This window comes from Felis catus, chromosome D1 (assembly GCF_018350175.1).
Source record: "Felis catus isolate Fca126 chromosome D1, F.catus_Fca126_mat1.0, whole genome shotgun sequence".
In the NCBI taxonomy this organism is placed as follows: Eukaryota; Metazoa; Chordata; class Mammalia; order Carnivora; family Felidae; genus Felis; species Felis catus.
The window spans coordinates 7224585-7249219 of record NC_058377.1 but is presented as its reverse complement, the minus strand read 5'-3'; the positions used below and the strand labels follow the sequence as shown (position 1 = coordinate 7249219).

Sequence of the window (24635 nt, the reverse complement as noted above, 5' to 3'; positions counted from 1 at the left end):
TTCCACTGTGAGTCTTAGAGTTTATTAAAAATTAGAGCTCAGCTTCAGTTTTTAATTCAATTCACTTTAAAGAAATGATGAAGAATAAATGCATACAAAATAAGAAGGGGACCAAGGAAGGGGAGGAGAAACACATTAACCACGCACCTACAGACACTCCAGAAAACAGATGCTTTATCTGAATTCTCTCTTTTATTTTTCCTAGCAGGTACCTATAGAGGAACAAAGGATCCACATGAAATTTTTAACAAACCTTCATAAGTGGCCTTTAAAAAGGAGTGCTGGCTTTCTATTTAAGACCCTGTGTTGATGCCCCAAAGCAAATGTCTCGTTACAAGTTAAATCCATGCTTAGGGAGATTAAATTGTTGTCAGGGATATTTGTAATGATTTAAATCAGAAAGTACTATGTTAATAATCACAGTGAAGGATCGTCACGCTATAAACCATAGAACCCCATCACCTGCCTTCCTTACCGTTATAACCATGGCTCTGGCTACTTTTAAAACATGTCTCAGAAGAGCAGCAAATAAGATTAAATTCGTCAGCATTCTTAGAGTTCCCTAGGTTATGAACAAGGAGAATTCTCTGGCACTTATTCCATCTTTAAATATGGAGAAAGAGGGAGACTTCACTTCAAAGAATGTCATTCTACAAATTTCTCCTAGTCCCTCCTGCCCCCAGAGTTCCCCCCCAAAGGCCACAAGCAACACACAGTAAGAAGTGGTGGGAAATAACAGAAGACCATCCAGTGGGAATAAACTTACCTGTGGTGTTTTATTCTCTTTAAGGTCCAACCCAAACACATTGTGCCGCTTCACTGTAAAGAAATCAGCATCGTGTCCATCGTCCTCGTCCTCATCTCTGTCTAAGAACTGCCCAGGGGCTTCCTTGGACTCCCCAGTGCTAGGGACAGACTGAAGTGGAGACTCTTTTGCTTTTGCCAGTTTCTCTTCCATTTCTTCCTCATCTTCCTTCTCTTCTTCCTCTTCATCACTAATCCCCTTACCCGGTATGTATTCTGTCTCTTCTGGTCTTTTCCCACCTTTCTGAAGGATGGACATTTTCTCATTGAAGTAGGCTCTAAATTCTTCTACTTCATCATTGGTGAGGGAGGGAGCCCTTGGCTCAATTTGTTTGTGATCTTGGCTCACCACCAATTCTTTGGGGGGTTGTTTCTGCATTTTCTGAAGAAATCTTACCCGAGGTGCCACAGCAAGACCAAGAGATCTTAAACATGAACAAACGAAAACAGTTATCTCAGCACACTGATGGTGTGCTTATGGTATTATGCAACAGTTTCTCAAGAGTGGAGATCTATTTTTGGAGTTTTTAAAAAAACACTCCTCTGAAATACAACTCAATCTTGACAGATTAGATGATCCAAAAGGCAAGCCAAAAAATACCAAATACCCATCAGAAAACACTGAAGATACCTCACTCTTCATTAAGAGGTTAACAAGGTATAACATAAAGAGCATGAAACCAGAAACAAGGGAACAGGTCAAGTACTAAATCTGCCTATTTCCAATTTACTTCTTTCAGCCTCGGCTCCCTCAAATACAGGATATCGAAACCTACCAGGCCCACCTCACAGCTGTTGTAACAATCCAACTTGCTAACTATATGAAAACACTTTGTGAAATGTCAATACTAAACCTGAAAAAGACATGGTCAAGAAAGGACAAAACAGCTCTCTGCAAAGAACAAACTCAAATTACCACTGTCCTCTCCTCTTTTACTACGACATAATCACTTCTACAAAAATACATTTATTTATTTTTGAGAGAGAGAGTGAAGCAGAGCACGAGTAGGGGACGGGCAGAGAGAAAAGGAGACAAAGAATCCAAAAGAGGCTCCAGGCTCTGAGCAAGCATTCAGCACAGATCCCGACGCAGGGCTTGAACCCATGAACCGTGAGATCATGACCTGAGCCAAAGTCAGACACTTAACCGACTGAGCCACCCAAACACCCCAAAAAGAAAGGATTTCTAAACGAGACCAAAAAAGAAAAGAAAAATTATTTTCTCCTTCTAAGATCAAGATTCACTTTATGATCAGCTAAGTTCCTACTCGCAGATGGGAAATAAACTCCTGAAACCGGGCCTGCTACAATAAACAGCTAACGTGATGACATGGCTCCATTGCCTCTTTCCTATGAGACATGATTCAAGAAAACTCAGAGGTGCAGTGGGGAAGCACAGATTCAGAAATGGGACTGTTGATGTTCAAATCCTGACTGTCATCACCAGCTGTGTGATTGAAGGATGTTACTGAACCTCTATACCTCAGTTCTCTCATTTGTGAAACGGCATGATCAGTACTGATATCCAAGGGTTGTCGTAAGAGTGAAATGAGTTCACAGATCCAATGTACTTAACATACGGCCTGGCACACAGGCAGCCACTACTGAGCACCTCCCATTATTACTATTATGGAGACTACAGGGTGGGATCATAAACTCCTATCCATCAGAGCATTCTCTCAGTGTATTACAATTATAGTTGTGTGTCTTTCTCAGCTACTAAAACTTGGAGCCCTTTTAAGGTAAGAGTACGTACATCTGTAATTTTTTAACATCTAGCACAACGAACTGTACATACTATTCAAAACATGTTTCTTTAGGAAAACAATTTCTAAAAACATTTATTATATCCTGCACACGTAACAAAGGGCTTCTAAAGGAATTTATAGATCAAGGAACTTACACATCTAAACACCACCAAATTAAACTATACCAATAATTTAGGCTCAGAAGTTAACTTTCTGCCTTCCTTAGACATCACCAGTAAAAAGCAAAGGTTGTCAACTGGGAACAGATGAGACTTACTGGCTTTTGTAGCAACAAAATGACCCATTAATATGACCCTGCAGTGTCAGAGCCCTGTGCTTCTCCTGTTTACTAATATCTCAGCTAAGTCAATCAGAAAACCATGACAGAACTTTTTCATGGAATACTAAAAAGGAGCTAATAACTTAAACCAAGAATCATATTCAGAAAAGGTGAAATTAGTAACTGCTACATAAACAGCTCAGTGACAAAAACATGTTACATCCATGGTGTGCAGTTTTCCATCAATTACCTACACAGAGAGTCAGGAGCCTCATGCTGTTATCTAGCAATTTCAATCATTCTAAAATGTTACAACTGACAAATTACCTATTATACTAAACTCACAATCTAATGTGAAGAGTAGAAAACAGCAACTCTCCCAGATACAAGTTTTTATCAGACTCCATTTAAAGGTAAAGACACTCAAATTCCTGGAGAGCAAGGCAAATACACAGACCTTGCCTTGAAAATACATGTGTCATCACTGACTAGAAATTTTATGCTGATATTTAACCTATGATTAACCTCAAGGGTGCTTTATAGAATTCTGTCAATGTTTTTCCCACAGGTAGAACCCCACTGAAAAAATGAGCATTCCTCCTTTATAGCTGAAAAGGTTAGGAAAAAAGTCCTTCAAATACTGAGCCAAAACAAACCAACAGTTCCTTTTTTATGTAATAGTAACCTCAGTTACTAAACGGGGATATTTTGCCATGGTAACTGTGAGTACCTATAAGAAACACCAAGACACAAAGAACACTCAGGCAGTAAGCAAGCAGTTATAGGGATCAATCTAAAATAAAGGAAGAACTGACAAGGAGACTTGTGTCAAAAGCATAAAAAAGAATGGTCTATGGTGTTCCAAGCCAGCGTTCCAAAGACAAGAGGACTACAGACATTTAAAGATTTCAAACAGCGCTTACCAATTGTTCTCCACCTCCTTTAAGATGAAACTACAGGAAACTGCCAGTGAAACTTTCAGAAATTTTCACTTACAAGTAAGAAACTTCTTTAAACAACAAGAACTAGACACTCACCTAGTTTTCTAGTTTACATAATCTTTTTCTCTTCAGATCTTTAACAGATTCTCTTAAGTTAAGGCAGAGCAGTTTCAATGAGGACTCTCAGAGAACCAGGTTGCAGACAAATGACCTCTACCTCTGAGGATTCACAACTAAAAGTGTAATATGAATACTTACAGGGCATATTCAGGTATAGGTAACTTGCTCACATCAAATATTTCTTTATCCTTCATCAGATACACTGAGCGTATATAGGAGACAAAACACTGTAAAAATAAGAGGTTTACATGTATCACATACAATAGTCAGAAACGGAAAATAAATTTAAACTCAGATAAAAAAAATTAACCAAAGGGATAAATTCAACAGTAGTGAAGTATCTTAAAAATAAGTGAGCATATAGGGGCACCTGGGTGGTTCAGTCAGTTGAGCAGATGACTTCGGCTCATGGCTCTGGGCTTGAGCCCCATGCCCGGCTCTGTACTGACAGCTCAGAGCCTGGAGCCTGCTTCGGATTCTGTGTCTCACTCTCTCTCTGCACCCCCCTCCTCCCCCCCTCACCCCCCCACCCCCCCCCCCCGCTCACTCTCTGTCTCTTTCTCTCTTAAAAATAAACATTAAAATAAAAAATTTTAATAATAAAATAATTGAGCATATCTCCATTCTACATTTAAAAAAAAACTACCTTTTTGTAACTGTAATATTAGATAAGACTTTAAATTTGGTTTCATCAAGCCAACTCAACATAGAATATCACCTTCTCAGAAAGCTATTCTACAAGTTAGTATCAGTCCATTGCAGTATAGTCTAACAGGGGGAAAAAGTAGGATATGTAATGATACAGATGACAATCTTAGCTCCTTATCTTACTAGCTGCTCAAACCTCTTGTATCTCTGTCAGTTTCCTCATCTATCAGAGATCATAACACCTTCTATTTAAAATGTTATGAGAAATTAACCGAGAAAATGGATCTAGAGTACCAGGGTGTATCTTCTGGAATATAGTAAATACCAATAAATACTAGCTATTAGTAATAATTATTTTAGTTATTGGTTAAAGGTATTTATTTAATTATTTAGTTAAAGGTATTCTTTATTTATTTATTCTTAGAAAAGAATACCTTTTGTAACATAATAAAATGTTACTGTATTTAAATGAAGCTTCATAAAATCATGACATGAAGTTTACTCCTAAAGCCTTCCCTTTTACATTATCACTTCAAGTAATTTGTCATCATGAATTTGTGTTATTTTTCTTTGGTGTTTGTTTATAAAGAAAAAAGGTATCTGTATACCAAGAACTATATAAACCAAAATTTAAACATGATCCTGATCCTTTATCAGTCTGTAACACAGTCAGGCAACAAAGATGATGAAACACATCTATGCAAGCGTTTCTTATTTTAAAATTTTTATAAATCCATTTAATTCCCATTTCAATATTTCCTGAACTTCATATTTGTTATAAATTTATACTAATCCTTTCTTCAAACCATTTTCCCTGTCTCCAGAGGCATGAAAAACAATGAATGGCTCCAGTTCAAGGATAATTTTTCCCCTACAATTGTTCACACACACAAAAAAAATCACCCCTGTTGCCTATCGTTTTTGTTCTCTCCAGATTATAATCAAAGGCTAGAAAATCACTTCTATGAAACTAGATAGCTTGCTGCTGTTGGCAATACAGTTAGCCATTCTGCTAAACCATGCGTGACACCCAATAAATCACATCATTTATTTCAATGTGCATTCTATAATCTTTGTTCTGGAAGGCTCATTTGTTGTATGCACAAACTAGTGAAACATCCTTCCATTGTTCTTTATTTCCTGATTCATAATTGAATGACCTCTTAGGTATGCAGTAAGTCATGACATCTCAGAATTCATGTATAATAGTTTTAAATGTGCATACTATTTCCAAACTTTCTAAAAGATTTAAACAATGTCTGCTAGATGATATCTGCACACACAAATGTTTGCATACCCAAAAATTAAAGGAAAAAAAATTTCCCCTTTAAAGGTCTTTTTCGGGGCGCCTGGGTGGCGCAGTCGGCTAAGCGTCCGACTTCAGCCAGGTTACAATCTCACGGTCCGTGAGTTCAAGCCCCGCGTCAGGCTCTGGGCTGATGGCTCGGAGCCTGGAGGCTGTTTCCGATTCTGTGTCTCCCTCTCTCTCTGCCCCTCCCCCGTTCATGCTCTGTCTCTCTCTGTCCCAAAAATAAATAAAAAACGTTGAATAAAGGCCTTTTTCATTAGATTTCAGGTGAAGTGAGACTATAGAAATCCAACTTGGCACAGTTCAGTATTTGGTTTTCTTATCCTCCTGATGTATCATGGAATTTCTGAAGAAAGTCAAATGTGGATATCAGTCTCAGGTCTGCTACTTAACAGCTTATGTGATCCTAGACAATTTTTTTTTTAATTTTTTTTTATGTTTATTCATTTTTGAAAGACAGAGAAAGAGTACAAGTAGGGGTGGGACGGAGAGAGAGGGGGACACAGAATCTGAAACAGGCTCCAGGCTCTGAGCTGACAGCACAGAGCCCGACATGGGGCTTGAACTCACGAACCACGAGATCATGACCTGAGCCGAAGTCGGACGTTCAACCGACTGAGTCACCACCCAGGCACCCTAATCCTGGACAATTTTTAATTTTCTCCATCTACTATTTATTCCTATGTAAAGTCACATCAGTATTGCCTCCCTCCTGGGTTGTTGGGAAGATGAAGAAAGAACACGTATCAAACTGCCATGTAACAAAGTCATATCATGACTAAGCACTTGACACAAAGTAAGCATTTAAATTCCAGCTTTCATCACTCATGGTATTTTAAGCAGAGTGAGGCTAACTTGATAAAATATAACAGAAGTTAATTTTTAACCAGAAACGTAAAATCTGCTCTTTAAATAAAACTTCTTTCCCGAGAATATCCAGTCTCAAAACCATAACGTAAGAGCCTTACTACTGACCATTTCTCTGCTCAGGCTCCTTATCCACTTAGGATGCTCTTTCCACATCTCTTATTTCCTTCCTCTCATTTCATCTCTCTGCTGACACAGAATCCAACCTCTGAATCCTGACACTCTTAACTCACTGCTGATATGTTATGGGAGATGCAGAGAGAGAGATAATATGTAGATCTGGTAACCTCCATGTACATAAGAGCGTGGCGAAAAGGATGAGCTTTGTAACAGGGATTCAAATATTTGTCCGTTTAGAGACTAGGAAGCTGTTAGCACAACACAAAATTACTTCCCTTCTTCCTTTTCTAAAGCATCTACTGCTAGGCACTCTAGGAACTGAAAAGTAAGTTTAACTGAAAGTGGTAATTCTTTGTATTTGCTAATCAAGAGGATTAGCAAGTCAAAAAAAAGTAATTTGGGAACATTAAGTCATATTTATAGATTAAAATTTCATTCTTAAAGAGGATTCAGTAAAAGTGCTATGCTTTCTAGAAATTTAAGCTAATATAAGAAATTACAATAAGCTTGCTGAAGAAGCACAAAGCCGACATTTTCCCAGTTTGTTCTAAGAAATACATAATCTTTTTTTTTTAGTTTTTTAAAAATGTTAATTTATTTATTTTGAGAGAAAAAGAGAGAGTGTGAGCAAGGGAGGGGCAAAGAGAGAGAGAGAATCCCAAGCAGGCTCCATGCCACCAGCGCAGAACCCAATGTGGGGATCAATCCTAAAAACCGTGAGATCATGACCTGAGCCAAAACCAAGAGCTGGACGTTTAACCGACTGAGCCACCCGGACGCTTCAAGGTACAGAGTCTTTTTAAAAGTTAAAGAATGTTCTGGTTATCTGTGAACTGCACCACTTGACTACCTGAAGCATAACCATGAAACGTAAAGTAGTAGAAAATGATGAATTCTAACTTTATTATATGCTCCATTCCAACTAAGGTATCCAATTTACCAACGACTTACCCTTTGAGCTCTTTCTTTTAAATCTTGATCTTGTGCTAAAAATGATTCCAATTTTTTCTGGACGTCTATAAGTTTTTCTGGATTAATTCTTTGTAACAAAAAAATACAGGTTAAACTTAGACATCTCAATTTTAGAAACTGAAAACAGTATATAGCATTTTCCTATCTTCCTCAGTATTTTTAAACCTATAACATTATTTCTCATCTAGGAGCCAGATTAGACTGAAATTACACTAGACGTAAACCTGACTCTCAGGTATTCTGCATAATGCAGGGGGGGAAAAAGATCAAGATCAGAAATCATCTCTAAATGCCCCATGCTAAGTGAAAGATACTAAGGTTAACATTCAATTATCACTGGTTGCTTCTTAGGTCCGTAATGTTAGAAAATACTCTAACAGGAGATCTGTCCATGCAATAGAATAAATGAAAGTTAATGTCATTGTTGTAAGTGCTTCCATTTTCAGCCAAATATCATAAAGCCAATTTCAAATAATAAGCAAGGAGCCAAAAGATATAAATAATGGTCTCCTTATCTGGAAATCAGGCACAATGTAACAGAATTGCTACTTAACTCCACCAAGGGAAGCTACAGGAAAGAATGAAATTCTTACAAGGGTCTATGTTTCACAAAATAAATCCCACTTTTTTCCCTGATTATAAACCGAACCACTCTGCTCCTGCAAAGCTGGGGTAGTAGTAGATGGGGGTGGACGAGGTGGTTTTTACTTTAATTATAAAATCATATATAAAATTAAAGACACAAAAGGTAGAAAACTTTCACTTAGCCTCAACAATTTCAACTCAGTCTTGTTCCATCGAACCCTTACCCAACCCACCTGCCCCACTTCCCACCTAAACACCCTCCAAATCTTCCCTCCAAGTAAAGCCAGGATGTTTCAAGGACCCCAGTGCAGATGAAACTCCGATCCTGATCAAATCTGCTGACAATCTGAGTATCTTCAATGGACAGCAGAGTCCTCTCAAAAGGACATACAACCCTACAAATTTTATCCAATATGTATAATCTTTTCAACAATCAATGCCTGCTGAAGCTAACAAGTTCTCCATTTCATCTTATTTTCTGCATTAACAGTCTTCCAGGAAACGTGTTTAGAAGAACACTAGCAAACAAAAAAAGTCACAAAGCAGACACTGGAAGACAAGAGGGAGGAGGGAATGAAGTGTACATAACTCAGCATGATGATTCTGCACCTCCGTTCTCCCAACGGTAACTTCAACACACCCAGCAGTTCTTACCTGATTTCCTTCACAGGCACTTTCTTCTGGAGAAGCTGCTGCACCATCCCTTTCTCTTCGGAGGGAAGTAAAATTAATAAAGCTTCACCATCCTCTTTGTACCTAAACAAACAAACAATCTCTTCCACATCAGTGCAATCTGCATTTTACATTTCAACAGTCTGACAAATAGGTAACAAAGACGCAAGTTCACCTAATTAGTAAATATTAGGAATGCCATTTTGTTCACTTCTGTGACGACAGACAACGAGGGCTCTGAGCATCTTTTTCAACATTCCACTACTAGTTACAATTCCAAGTGACTTTTAGGCTATACCAAGGTAGGAGAGCCAGATCCTAAGAAACAAATCAATTAAAAGGAATTTCTTAAATAGATCTCTGTAGCAATTTCTCATTTAAGCCACGAGAGTATTAGGTTACAGTTAGTCATGTAAGAACATGGCACCCACTGTATTAAGGAATCAAATCATCTTTCTGGGGAGTTTATACCTTGGGAATAGCACTGTTTTCAGAAAACAGTGCTATAGTTTTAAGAAATGGATCTCTGCTCAAGTGAAAAGCTATCCTCCAATCCATTCTCTTCCCTCACCTAGTAAAATTCTTATTTCATGCTGTATCACCAGAAATTTCGACGTAACTGAGCCACAATGCACCCACAGCTACTAAACCTCTTGTGCTACTTGCATACAGACTCCCCTATAACTCGGGGTCAGCCATTACGTGCAAGCAGTAAGACAAAACAGAACTGGATATTCGTAGAATGTTTTTTAAAGACACAAAATGAGGGGCGCCTGGGTGGCGCAGTCGGCTAAGCGTCCGACTTCAGCCAGGTCACGATCTCGCGGTCCGTGAGTTCGAGCCCCGCGTCAGGCTCTGGGCTGATGGCTCAGAGCCTGGAGCCTGTTTCCCATTCTGTGTCTCCCTCTCTCTCTGCCCCTCCCCTGTTCATGCTCTGTCTCTCTCTGTCCCAAAAATAAATAAATGTTGTAAAGACACAAAATGAAAAATATTCTCATCAAAGCACTCTATTCAAGGTTCATGCTATACAATGTGAGGAGCAACTTTTTATAGTTAGTGAGAAACTTTGTGCCAGGCCTAAACTGTGAAGAACACAAAGAAACAGAAGAGTATTTCTGTCTTCAGTGGTCAAACAATCTAGCTGACTAGAAAACACAAACACACACAAAATCAAGACAACATCCCCAAGAAGGTAACATTACTAAATGTCAAAGGACGACCAGGGGCAATAAATGGCAAAAACTCAGAAGAGGAAAAAGACAACTCAGAGTGGGTCAGGGCCAGGTAGAATTTGAGGAGGACCCTGAAGGTGAACAGAAAGGGAAAAGATAGGGTCTTCCAAAGCGGGAGAATGGCATGAACTAAGGAGTGGAAACCAGAAAACATAGGGCAGACTTAGCTAACTTAAGATAGGAGAAACCCAACCGAACCAGGTAACCAAGTGGACAGCAGGGAGGATTGCCAGATGGGTACATCAGAGTCTGGTTCTGGAGAACTCTGGATGGCTGTGTACAGAGAGACAGAATACCACTGTACACAATTTTATCAATGAACGCTGGAGGGAAAAATTGTGTTGACTTACTCTATGTACGATAAAGATGGAAGGGCAATTTCACATCATGCTGATTTTAAAACTCTACTCCAACAAGCAAGGTGAAATTCCAGGGTAATATCTTTATAGAAATATCTACATATATGTATACACCTTTATGAGTACACACACAGAAAAGTAGGAAATAAAACATATCCAAAGTGCTAAAATTTATCTTTAACTCATATATTAAAAAAAAAAAAAATTTAAGGGGCCACTAAATGCCAGGCACTAAAACTGACATAGTTGTGGCTGTTAGAGAGCTTACAGACTATTAGGGACAGATTCCAAAACATCAAATAACAATAAAGTGGTAGGAGTGTTAGTAAGTGTACAGGAAGCTATAAAACCGTAACAGAGAACTCCACTGAATGCTGTCTCGGTGTCCAGAAAACTGCCCTGGGCAAATGGCGTCTAAGAGCAGAGATCTAAAAAATTAGCAATTAGTCAAACATTAGGGGAGAATCCAGTTTTCCAGGGAGAAAAGGCAGCATCTGACGAGAGTCTAGTGGATAGTTTTGTCTTCTTCAGGCTGATTAGCTTTTTCTAGGGTTTCTAATGCATGGGTATTTAACAGGAGATAGAGTAAAGCTTTTACTGTTTCATAAATGAGAAACTAGTACCAAATACCTTCCTCACTGTATTTCAACACCTACTACGATTCAAAATGTTTCAACATCATTTACTATGAAGAAACATGAAAAAGCATTCCCCTAAGCAGTACTGGATTAAACCATCTGTGAAGGCAGGAATCACTATTATATGAAGTAGTGAGGCAAAACCCAGAGCAAACAAGGTATCTGAGAGACATCTCAACTTCTGAAGCTCCAAGATCTCACCAACAACAGGTTAAAGGCAAAGGGGACAGATATCGGTTAATAATGACTACCGTGCTGTGCACTATATCAAAATGCCCTCAAGGTAGCCAAACTCTTGAGATGAGGTCAATTATCTTCAGAAGTAAGAAAGCTTATCTCATGTGGCCCAGAGAGGAACAATTAGGAAGAAGGGAGATGGGTATGGGTGGCTTAAAGGGTAATCGATCTCTTTAACATTCTATATCCAAATTCAGAGATGGAGACAGAAAATAAACATGCCACCAGGCCTACATAATGTGCGCCAGAAGAGGGGCAAAGGGGTTAACAGAAATCTCTAAGGTATCAAAACAGCATTCCCTGAAGCCCTTGGATCTTCAGATGGACGAATAAACAAGAATAATAAGCCTAATCATTATACTTAATCATTATACCATTCAGGTACCCAAGAATAATCTGGAAGAATAGATCAGGATTCAAGTCACACATGGGCCATATCCAAACCTTTTACAACTATAGCCAACAGACACATAGATCTGCACAAGGTTAAGACAGAGTACAACACTGGAATTTAGAAGAACAAAATTCCCAAAGGAAAATGGAAAAAAATGTCCAAAGTCGAACCCCATAAGGCAAGCATCTACAGAAAAGATCATAACTGGCCACTTTACCTATTGGACATCACACACATCTTTTCCCTAAAACAACATACAGAAAGCACAAATTATCTCCTACACACCAACACCCAAGAATTTCCAGTAAGCTTTCATTTTAAAAATAAATACACATTTGAAAAGAAGGCAGAAGCACATTTTTTTTCTTTCAAATGCTTACACAGATAGTCTATTTACCCATGAGCTAGCTTTTTATATTTCAAAAGCAATATCCAAGGACTGAGGCTTAGTATATATATAAAGAGAAATAAACGTTCTTCACAAGATCTACATTTTGGAATTCCATAATACACAGGTTATTATAAGAAACATTGTAGGCACCAAATAAAAGCCCTGCAACTGAAACACAACAACAACAAAAATCTCATTTTCACCATCTGTAGTAGTACGTTACATTTACGTAGCCCTTTAGAATTTAGGAAGAACTTCATTTTACGTTAATTTGCCAATCTTTTTTACACAAGCAATTGGTAGAGAAGGCAAATATCTGAGAAGACCAAGAAATTATCCAAAAACACCCACAAAAAAACAGAAATACGAAATAAAAACAAAAATCTCCAGCTAATCATTGCATATCAGAGGCTTTAAACTTGCAGTTCATTACCTCTATCAGCTATACAGACCCCTAATAGGTTGATCACAATTGTCTGCCTTCACATGCTACATACAGCTCACCGGCATTTCTAGCTCAACGTGAGAGACCCAGACCACTGACTTCTGGGTCCCACTGGTAATTTTAACCTCAAAACAAACTGACCAAAGGAAGGAGGAAAAGCCCTGCTGTTCTGGCACTAATTTGCCTTCCACCCAGTAACCACTAGTCCTCAGCTATTCCAATGCCTTCTCCCCAACACGTAAACTCCATTCTAGCTAACACTTTAAGTGTCCCTTAAATTTTGCCCATTCAGCAAGATCTGCCAGGGCTCACAACTGCCTGGCCATTCTCAGTTCTCCCGGTCTGGTTCTCCAAGTTACAGAGCAGGGTGTAAGAGATTCTATTTAGAATAATTCCCTTTTTGTAATTTTAAAAATATATATACAACATACATGAAAATTTCTCTAGGTGGTATGATGTAGCTGGTAGGTTCTGCCAATGTCTAGAATCTATATAGTGAGGGGCACCTGGGTGGCTCAGTCAGTTAAGCGTCCAACTTTGGCTCAGGTCAGAGCCCTACATCAGGCTTCATGCTGACAGCTCAGAGCCTCCAACCTGCTTCAGATTCTGTGTCTCCCTCTCTCTCTGCCCCTCCCACTCTCTTCCTCTCTCTCTCAAAATAAAACATTAAAAAAGATAGAATCTATATAGTGAATAAGCACTATTTTTATAACAAAAGTCCTTATGAAGTAAAAAATGAAAACATATGTGCTTTCAAAATCTACATCTTTGTGTCATTCTTACTTCATTTAACACATCTTAGTACTATTAATATTAAGGTACTTCCTTACCTCAATTAGTAAATTTGAGGACATATATGAATGCATGTTCCATACCTACCATACATTTGTACCTAAAAGCTGCTCACCAAATATCTGATGAGTAAACAGATGCAAAAAACCACCAGAAGTTGTGTAAGCAGATAGAACACTGGATTTGGAGTCTAAAGAACTGAATTCAAGCCCTAGCTGTACTATTCATTAGTTTTATAACCCTGTACAATGAGTCATTTTATCACCATATATTACATTCTTATTTATAAATTATATACTTTTTTAAAAAATTTATTAAATGTTTATTTTTGAGAGAGAGAGAGAGAAAGACAGTGTGCACGGCATGGAGGGGGCAGAGAGAAGATCCAAAGTGGGCTCTGCACTGACAGCGGAGAGCCTGATGCGGGGCTCAAACTCACGAACCGCAAGATCATGACCTGAGCCAGAGTCGGACACTTAACCACCTGAGCCACTTAGATGATGAATGAGATGATTCAGGTTCCTTCAGAACCTAAAGTTCTATAGCTGTGATTCTTAACATACTAGCCTTTGTTCACAATAGAAGTATCATCAAGAAATAGAGAAAGAGAGACAACTGTTGGCCACACTCTGCTATTCCACAGCCCTTCTTTTCCCTCCTCCCTGCATCTCCTTCTGTCCTCCTACACCTTAGCCTCACCAGTGGCAACCAGCCCCAAGAGCACCTGTCACTGAGGTTCAACAGGGCATCAGCCAAGCAGATGCATACAGACAGGCCACAGGAATCACACTTAAACGTTCTGTTCCTCCTGCACAGTGTGGTACAGAGGAGAGCTTATTCCAGGAAAAGAGGTATCTCTGACTCACAGAATCCTATCTAAAGACTCTACACTAGTTTTAAAAGAGAAAAGGACAGACTGGGAAATATTCTGGGTAAAATAAAGTCATCTGCAGCATAAGATTTTGGAAATACAAACAGGTACACCATAATAGGCTCAACAGTTTGACAAAGTTCATAAAAATTAAAAAAAAAAAAACCAAGTTGGCTAATATGTGTTGCACGGAAAGCTTCTAGCAAACTGAGTAAGAACAAGGATTTAGGGAGTTCACACAGAAAAGGCAGAAATCATTAGACTCTATCAACTCTGTCCCCAGAACTTAAAAACAAGACTAAGTTTTAATACATTAAAAACAAGAAGAAAACACATAAAAGTGGTACCTAAAAACTATACTACTTGAAATCACTTTCTGGAAACTACTGAAAGAGATGATTAATGCCAGGAGAAGAAACTGAGGCTTAAAGAGATTAAGAACTGATCAAAAGGTACAAAGCCAGCAGGTGACAGAGCTAGATCCAAACCTAAATTTCTTGACTTTCCAGGATAGTGTTGATCAACTATGGGATATCTGCCTCTAATAATCCAAATAAGGAAGGAAAGTGCATATATTTTTAGTTGGCCTTCATGGTCACAAATGACAGCAAGTTTAAATAAGGATACCTACCCTCCTTCTCCAAGCACCTGGCTTTCTCGCCTTATGGAAACCCTGCCTGGGAGCAGCAGCCACTAGCTTTCACTAACTGAAAACATCTGCTTTGGGGCACACTGGCAAGAACAGGAGCTGCGGGGTCAGAGAGACCTGAGAACACATCTCAGTCCTGGTATTTCCCAAGGGATCTTAGACACATTTTACCTCGCAAGCCTGAGAAGTCGTTTCCTGACAAACAGGCCTCTCCCACCAGGCTGGTATAAAGACTGACTGAGCTCTTCCATCTGTTCACTCAACAGAGACCTGAGAGTTACCAAGTAAACAGTTAGGTCACAACCCGCTCGCTCCCTGTGGGAATGACAGGGAAGGACACGGAGACTCCTCCGGCTGAAAAAAAGTGACACGGTCAAATCTCCTCATAAACAGACTAACGACAGGCCTCCGGGGAAACAAACACACCGCGTGCCAGCATGGGAGCGCTCATGCAGGAGATGCTAAATAACAGATGTACCAGGTTTGTCTGAAGTCTGTGGATTCAAGCGGCAGGTCTCTGCAGTCAGCCATGTGAGTGAGCCTAGCGGTGGCCCAACGGCGAAAGTGATAAACAGCACGCGTGGCTTAGTGACTGCGAGGTCAGTCTTGGCCAGAGCCTACCCTGAGGTGACGAGAATGGCCCTGTGGAGCTACAGCGGGGTTCCCAGACCTCTTCCCGCCTCGCACGTTCCTTGCCATTACCGTCCTTTATCTTTCAAACTGTCAGGAGAGCTTGCTTTCAGGTGTGGTAGGCAGCTCCTAAAACGGCTCCCCAAAAATCGGGACCTTCTGGCATCCACAGCCCTGTGGTCTCCCCCACACAGAATAAGGCTGATCTGTACGACCACTAGGATGCTACGGTAAGATGGAGTTTGGGTTCCAAGTTCTAAGTCACAAAAGACACCGCTGCCGCCACCTTACTCCCTCTTACTCTCTCTCGTGCTCTCTCTGAGAAAGCCAACCAACTGCTGTGTTATGAAAAGTCTCAAGAAAAGAAAAAAGGTGTGGAAGGAACTGAGAGCCACCTCTGACCAACAAGCAGACGAACGGGTTTGGAAGGGGATCCAGCCCCAGCGGAGCCTTCAAGGACCGCGTGACACCATGACCGCAGACCTGGGCTCCAGACCTGCAGGGATGCGGATGAGAAGTCAGAGAACCCGAACGAGCCACCCCTGCATTTCCGATCCACGGAAACCAGGAGAGAACATCTAGTTCTCGCTTTTAGACACTGAGTTGTGGGATAATCTGTTATACTGCAAGAGATAATTAATTTTAGGGAAGCTCTGATTCATGAGTCTGATTTGAGAAAGTCACTGTGTTATCTCAGCTGTCTACTCTGTGCCAAGGCCTGTTCTAAGCACTCAGGGTATATCAATTAAGAAGACATATTTCCCTAGTCTTTATGGAGCCTACATTCTAGTGAAGAGAAAGAGATTCACTGTAATAAGGAAATGCTCTACTATCCATGAAGGTATTAAGTGCTATGGGGAAAAAAGAAAATACAGACTGAGGTTAGGAAGAGTAGTTGGGGCAGGTTAAGAAAGACAGTCATGCAGATACTTGAGTAAAAACCATTCCAGCAAAAGAAACAGTAACGTAAAGGCCTTGGGGGTGGGGGGCTGGGGGAGGCGGGGGGAACATGGTCGGCATAAAGGAGAAACAGTCTGACCAGTGTGGAATATAGGGACAAGCAGGGAATAGAAAGTAAAGTTGGAGAGGACTGAATAATATCAGGTCATTGTCTTTTATTCTGAGTGAACAGGAAGCCCTGAGAGGACTGACATCATCTGACTTGTGTTTAAAAGGATCACTCTGCCTGCTGTGCTGAGAAGCGACAGCAGGAGGGCAAGGGGGAAGAGCCTGGAACTAGCCCACAACTGAGAAGGCTCAGTCCTCTTACCTACCTCTGTAACTATTTTGGCCCTACACTACCCCAGCTCATTGCTTCTTGATACAAAATAAAAAATTGGTTTTTCCCTTTAAAAAAAAAAAAAACAAACTTTAAATTCTAAATAGTAGCAGACCAAGGCAGACGGTCATGTAAAGAAACAAAGCAGCACCAGTACATCCAGAAGAAACAGGCTAAATTTAGGATCTTACCAAGTCTTAGCTTTAAAGAAGCACAAATTTTCACTAGCAAAAGATTCCTCTTATCTCATTCCTAAGATATTCAGAGTAAGCTTCAGTAAATTAATGCTCATGGAAATTGTCTTTTCACTCTTATTATTTCAATTTACAAAACAATTAAGGATACTTTTTAAAAAATCTATTATCTCTTCCATAAAGTACCAGTATTTTCCACAAACCATAAACTCTTCAAAGTTATCACAGCAAAAATTTTAACTACTTTGCATCCTCTTTGCTGCTGTTGATCTACAGGGCAGCCATCAGTGTGCAATGCAAAGAACTGGCCTCTGCTGCCCCCTAGTGGAATCTCACACTGCTGTCTAAATCACTCACAAAGTCTGAGAGCCACAAAATGCAGCCAGGCAAGACTCAGCTGGAATATAATTATATATTATATTTTAGTATATATTTTATATTATATACATATACACACTCTCTCTGATATATAACTCACCTTTTGTTTTAAAGTAAGCTCGTCACAGTGGGGGGTTTGAACTCACAATCTAGAGATCAAGAGTCTCATGCTTCCAGGCACCTGGACTCTCACTTTTTATATTTAAACTCCGAAATGTTTACATATGAACAGTTACATATAACTCACATCTTCCATCCACAGACTCCTACCCCCCAAATAAAAACATTCAAAAAAAACAAAAAAAAACAAAAAAAAGAGGAGTATCCTATGTATACCTACTTACTCTCCATTCCCCAATTTTTTATTTTCAAATGGGCATTTTCCTAAGAAAATGGAAGAGCCTGGTTTTTTGAGTACCCAAAACTGCAAGCCCTAAAAACAATCATTTTTAAGTAATGCACCACAGAATACAGCTTGGTAAAATTATATTCCTATTCCTTGCCTTCCCTGTCTCTAAAGGAGATCATTTGTTAAAAGAGATGTGGATGGTTAAAGAAAATAGACAAAAATTTTCCCAATACTAAGGATCATGAGAATTTTAAGTGAATAATACAACAAAGTACTTCAAGACAAATGCCTAAATCACTATTTTCACTTAGCTAAAACACTTCGAAAGGAAAAAAAAGATTCCCCAAACCTTAGCTATTCTGCCACAAAGCACTGAATTCATTTTTCCATATTCATATATTATAGCTCACTTCCACAAGTAACCACTATCTGGCAACCCAGTTTTAATTACAGCATAAACACAGGATTTTAATTAGTTTCAAATTCTAATTTAGCCTTTATTCAATTCAATTATTCAGTCTCGTGGCCCAAGAAACTTTCTAATTATCTGTAAGTCCATTAATGGCAACTTTTAAACTGCAATTTCATTATTTTTTTATTAAACTGACCAAGAAAAAATAAGTATTGCGTATCCTAAACATTTCCACTGACTACTCATCTAAAAGAGTCAATTCAAAACATTTTTAATTGGTTATGAGGGATCAAACAGACTTGTATTTTAAAAATTAATGACATTAGAAATTGCATTACAACAGTTTTTCAAATTAGTATTTTCTTTTCAAATACAATCATGATGTTGTTGTAGCTCCTTTTCATCTCCAGTCATTAGGGCCAATTTAATGTTCACCCTGGCATGTTCAGCTACAGAAGATTTTTAACAACCTTTCTGAGAACGAAAAACCCTGAAATATTCCTCTTCGGTGAACTGTTTTCTGATGCAATGAGATGTCCAATCATCTTCATTAAGGAAGAATAATTTTAAAATACTATTTATAAGTGTTCCATAAAGAAATCCGTTTCCCCTGTCTATGTCAACACCAAATGGCACAACTAACACTAACACGCCTGTGTGCGAGGCTACATCCCACTTTCTCTAAAATGTAAAATGTGTGCATGGGTACATGTACAAACTCATACATGCCTCACATTTACTGAGAAGAGTTAAACAGCAGAAGAATTCTCATTCCGCCAACCACTACTACTTACGACTTCTGAACATCTCACTATGAAAGATAACCCAAACATGTACCTGACACAAAGATCACTGACACCACCACCCATCTTCCTATAAAATGGAAAACAAGCCTGCTCATCTACCCAGGTCCTTTTTCCTTAGACCCCATTAGAAACCAAAAGGTAACCACTTTACAGGCAAGTTTGTCTAAAAGAACCACAGCACCATATATAGAACCCAGTTCTAACTCCACTGTTTATTCAAATTATATTGTTAACTACAATAAAAAGACTTACTTTTTACCCTGTAGTACAGAAATTCCATTTTAAAAATTTTTATTTTTAATGTTTATTTTTGAGAGAGAGAGAGACAGAGAGAGAAACAGAGCACAAGCAGGGGAGGGGCAGAGAGAGAGGGAGACACAGAATCAGAAGTAGCCTCCAGGCTCCGAGCTGTCAGCACAGAGCCCGACGTGGGGCTCAAACCCACGAGCTGTGAGATCACGACCTGAGCTAAAGTTGGAAGCTTAATCAACTGAGCCACCCAGGCACCCCCATAAATTCCATTTTTAAATAGCTTTATCTTTCACTATCGTAATATTCACTCCCTTCATGGTGGTCAAAAGAAATGCGTTTGAGTGCATTTTTATTATAGCCCATGTTTAATGGCTATATATCCTTATTTAAAGATAAATGTGAATCAATCAAAAATGTTTAAGCAATCAAACATGTTACAAAAATTTTTTAATGAGTAAAATGAAGGGCTCTACTTCTCAGAAGGACAAGCAGCACCTGCAGAAGGACATGAAAAACCTTCACTTCAGCTAAAACATACAACAAAATCTACCAGATACAGCCAAAAAGAAAAAAAAAAACTTCTTTAAAGCCGCCCAAAACTGTGGATTCAAAGAAATTTCAGTGCATGCCAAAGAGATTTACTAGACAAATGAGGGAGAGAGGCCACTTGGGGCTGTTTGCTGAAAGGGACACGGGGCAAGCAGAAGAGAAGGAAAATCACTGCTTAGAAGATGGTCTAAATCTTGGGTCTAAAGATCCTTCCATGGGGCACCTGGGTGGCTCAGTCAGTTTACATGTCTGACCTCGGCTCAGGTCATGATCACAGTTCTTGAGTTCAAGCCCTGCGCTGGGCTCTGTGCTGACAGCTAGGAGCCTGGAGTCTGCTTTGGATTCTATGTCTCCCTCTCTCTCTCTGCCCCTCCCCCACTCACACTGTGTCTCTGTCTCTCTGTCTCTGTCTCTCTCTCTCTCTCTCTCAAAAATAAACAAACATTAAAAAAAAATTTTTTAATAAAAAGCAGAACTGCTGCCCAGATAGACCAAGAGTTGGTGTCTCTTCCATCATCAAGTACCAATGTCTCACCAACAACCACATTATAAATATTCATCCAGTTGTGATAAGGTAATAGATGGTACAAGGTAAATCCAAAGACACAGTCTGTCTGTGGCCAATCAAAATCACTTATAACCCTGCTGTGATTATTTGGACTGTTTCCATTTCCTAACCATTACACAAGTCAGTAAGATGAACATCTTTATGTAACTTTACCCATCTCTCTTTCCTTAAGATCAGTTTTTAAATGTGGAACATGAGGCAAAAGGAAGAACTCTAAGGTTTTGGTAATTATTAACACATGCTATCCAGAAAGATGCTTAACATTTAAAATTCTACCACGAGCAAACATCTCCCAACTGCAACAGAAAAGAAAAGAGCCAGCACACCTACCTGGCAGTTCTACCTGCTCGGTGAATGTATGTGTTGGCATCCTCTGGACAATCAAACTGAAGAACCCAATTCACAGCTGGGAAATCTGAACAGAAGGAGCATCAAGTTAGGAAACTAGTTGCAAGATCTACCATGCCACACTACTTTTATTTTACATTATCACTTACTAGGACTTTCTGTCACATCAAACTGATAGATATCATCTGTGAACTTTATTAAAAATAAAATTAACTACAGGAACCAAGAGATAATAAACAATTCTCCACTGACAGAGTGAACTAAAATCAATGACAGTGTTTGAATACAAAGATTCTTTTCTATCTGAAACAGAAGAGATTGCTTCGTGTCAGACAAATAATAAAATTTTAATAACCTAAAAGAACCCACTTTTCATGGGCTCCTAGTGAACTACAAAACTGGTTTCCCAATTTAAAGGAAGGAAACTTTACTTTTCTTGCTATTCCCATCTCCATTCAAATTAATGATTCTAAGTCCCTTTTCTCACTTCTGACCACAGAAGTTTTCACTCATTACCAGATATCCTGTTCTCAATTACTTGAAAGAACTACCTTTAGTCATTAGGGGATTTTGCTGTGAGAATTTTAGATCAATTTCCATAATAGAGAAAAGGGCTGATAAATCAAGGAAGAGGAAGAAAGATCTGGAAAGAAGAGTGTCAGGATGACAAATATGCATAAGGTTTATGGAGCAACCAGCGTGGGTATAAGAGCTGGAGATGGAACTTGCAAGAGGGGGAGGGTCTAAGGGAAGAGAGAAATGGACCGGGTTTGAACTGGTAGCAAAGAAGGTATGGGACATCTGCTAGAACATTTGAGAAAACTCATATAGACAATCACAACAGACAATCACACGGCCCAGACAAGGTAAATACAAAATGATGATTTTACCAAAAGTCATGGTATAACAACAATACAAGCTAGAGAGCTTGAAAAACATGTATACTTGGCTACTGCCTCCAGTCACATGTGAGTGAACATATATAATGTCTGAGATACACTTTCAAAAACTCCAAGAAAATCAAGGAGACAGGAAGAAAAAGGGGATCATGGAAAAGATGGTTGTCAAAGCTGGATAATATACCTGAGGGTACCTTAGATGTATTCTTCATGTATGTTTAAAATCTACCACAGTAATTAACATAAAACAAAGCCACTGAACAATTTAAATTACCACCTACTTACTCTCTTGTCACGTGTTCTGATCTCTACTTCCTGTAATTACTTCCATACCCCATCCCACCACCACAAAGCCACCAGCTGTAAAACGGTATCCCAGTGGCTTTCTGAAACTTTAAACACATTAAGTATGCTTTTAAAATAAAAACATTTGGTGAAAAAATGGGATTTCAAATTTTCTTGTTACGTAAGTTGTAATATTTTATCAAGTTTCCAATTTTCAAAGAAACATAGAAAAGGTGTCTTTACACCTTTAATCCACCTTTGATTCTGTGGGCTGCTCAGGATTCTAGGATTATTACCATAAGCAATAAACACAGAAGGTGAAAATACAACCAAAATTTTCACTGATGTATCCTTAATCATATTGGCTACTAATTTACTTATTTTTCTAAGAAAAAAAGGCCAAATCATTTGAGTGTAACCATACGAATCCCCAAATCCATCCATTTATAAGCAAATTCCATATGCCATGACCACAAAATCTTTTCTTCTAAGTTCTCACCCAGCCCCCTGGCTGCAATGTCAGTAGCAAAGAGGACTGCAGCCTTCTTGCGGACGAATTCATTGTAGACCTCCATCCTTCTCATCTGCTGCTGCCGGCCGTGCAGCGCAAGGATAGAGATCCCAGGACGTAGCCGACAGAACACCCGGTACAGGTACTGGACCTAGGCAGTAACAGAAAAAGGAGTTTGGTACTTCCAGATAACAGCAGCAGTCAAGCAAACTCGGGAGATTAACAGCAAACATGCTTTAAGGAGCACAAGTTTCACCAAACAAAAAACGTAGGGCAGAGAAAGGGAAACAGAGTCTGGAGTTGTGGTCTTCGAGCACTTTTTGCTCACATTATTTCCTGTAAGAATTTTTTTTTAATATGCTGCCCTTAGGGGCGCCTGGGTGGCTCAGTCGGTTAAGCATTCAACCCTTGACTTTGGCTCAGCTCATGATCTCACACTTTGTGAGTTCGAGCCCGGCATGTCACATCGGGCTCTGGACACTGACATCGCAGAGCCTGCTTTGGATTCTGTCTCCCTCTCTCTCTGCCCCTCTCCTGCTCACTATGTCTCTTTCAAAATAAATAAAAATTTTTAAAACTTTGTAAAAAATGCTCCCCTTACATTTCAACTTGACAGCTGACATTTTTTCAAGTGTAATGAGTTGCAAAAAATTTAATTTCTGATATATCGTAAATATGGAGAATTTAAAACAAACTTCTTATACACATATCCAGTAGATTCTAAGTAGCAGAACGATCTGATACCTACGATCATTTTTAAAATATGTAAAGATTACGAAGGCCATGCCTGTGTGAAAGAGGGCCCCTCAACTTTGCTGTGACCCTCAAACTGCTATAAAAAAATCAAGTCTTTAAATTTGTTTTTAAATTTTTTTTTTTTAAACGTTTATTTATTTTTGGGACAGAGAGAGACAGAGCATGAACTGGGGAGGGGCAGAGAGAGAGGGAGACACAGAATCAGAAACAGGCTCCAGGCTCTGAGCCATCAGCCCAGAGCCCGACGCGGGGCTCGAACTCACGGACCGTGAGATCGTGACCTGAGCTGAAGTTGGACGCCCAACCGACTGAGCCACCCAGGTGCCCCAAAAATCAAGTCTAAAAAAAAGTGAACACAAAATAAAATCCTCAAGAGAAAGAAATTTTGCATTTCTTCTCCTCCTTGAACTTTCATGGCAATTTCCTGACCCCACGGAATTTTATCTTAATAGTTTTATGCTTCAAAGTCTTTTGATTATCTTATCAATATTTATGACTTTCTACTATAAAACACTGAATATCAGTTTTAATTTCTAATCTCCTGTGGCCATAAAGCTATTAAAAATTCTCAGACTAAGCTATTGCTACATTACTATATAACTGACCAGAACAAGAAATGTTAGAATTTGAAAAAAAACAAAACAAGAAATACTGATAGACACAATAATTTTGTTATACAACACTGGAAGTTATTATAGCTCTTCATAAATGGAAGTAAATGGAGCTGATTATTGACTCTATTCCTCTTTGGTTTACATATTAATAAATGAATACTACTTGAATGGTAGACTGAGGCAGAGTAAAGCATCATTTTATTCCTATTTTCTCTTTCTAATGTGCACATTAAGAAAATCCCTTCATGAAATTACAGAAAATTGGACTCGAAGGAACGCTTGTGCACTGCTGGTGGGTATGCAGGCTGGTGCAATCGCTGTGGAGAACAGTATGGAGGTTCCTCAAAAAATTAAAAATAGAACTACCATATGATCCAGTAATTCTACTTCTGGGTATTTATCTGAAGAAAACAAAAACACTAACTCCAAAAGATATACGCACCCCTATGTTTACTGCAGCACTGTTTACAATAGCAAAGATAAGGAAGCTGCACAGTGTCCATCCAAAGATGAATGGATAAACACATACACATACATACACACACACAATGAAATATTACATGGGCATAAAAAATGAAATCTTGACATTTGCCACAACATGGATGAAGCTGGAAGGAACAATACTAAGTGAGATAAGTCAGAGAAAGATTTGTACCATGATTTCACTTAAGTGAAACCTAAAAAACAAGCAAACAAAAGACAAAAAACAAGGAAAAAAAACACTCTTAAAT

General features: G+C 39.0%; 1 protein-coding gene across 1 annotated transcript in view; it reads right to left on the bottom strand.

The window, feature by feature from the left end:
• The window catches only part of DDX10 (DEAD-box helicase 10), a 278794-nt gene that overhangs the window by 225864 nt on the left and 28295 nt on the right, over window positions 1–24635 (bottom strand). The window contains exons 8-13 of the mRNA XM_011286334.3: window positions 22523–22685; window positions 20822–20906; window positions 9049–9150; window positions 7789–7876; window positions 4032–4120; window positions 767–1229 (exon numbers count right to left, since the gene is read on the bottom strand). Of these exons, the coding sequence (XP_011284636.1) occupies window positions 767–1229; window positions 4032–4120; window positions 7789–7876; window positions 9049–9150; window positions 20822–20906; window positions 22523–22685 (990 nt within the window). The remainder of the gene's footprint in view (window positions 1–766; window positions 1230–4031; window positions 4121–7788; window positions 7877–9048; window positions 9151–20821; window positions 20907–22522; window positions 22686–24635) is intronic.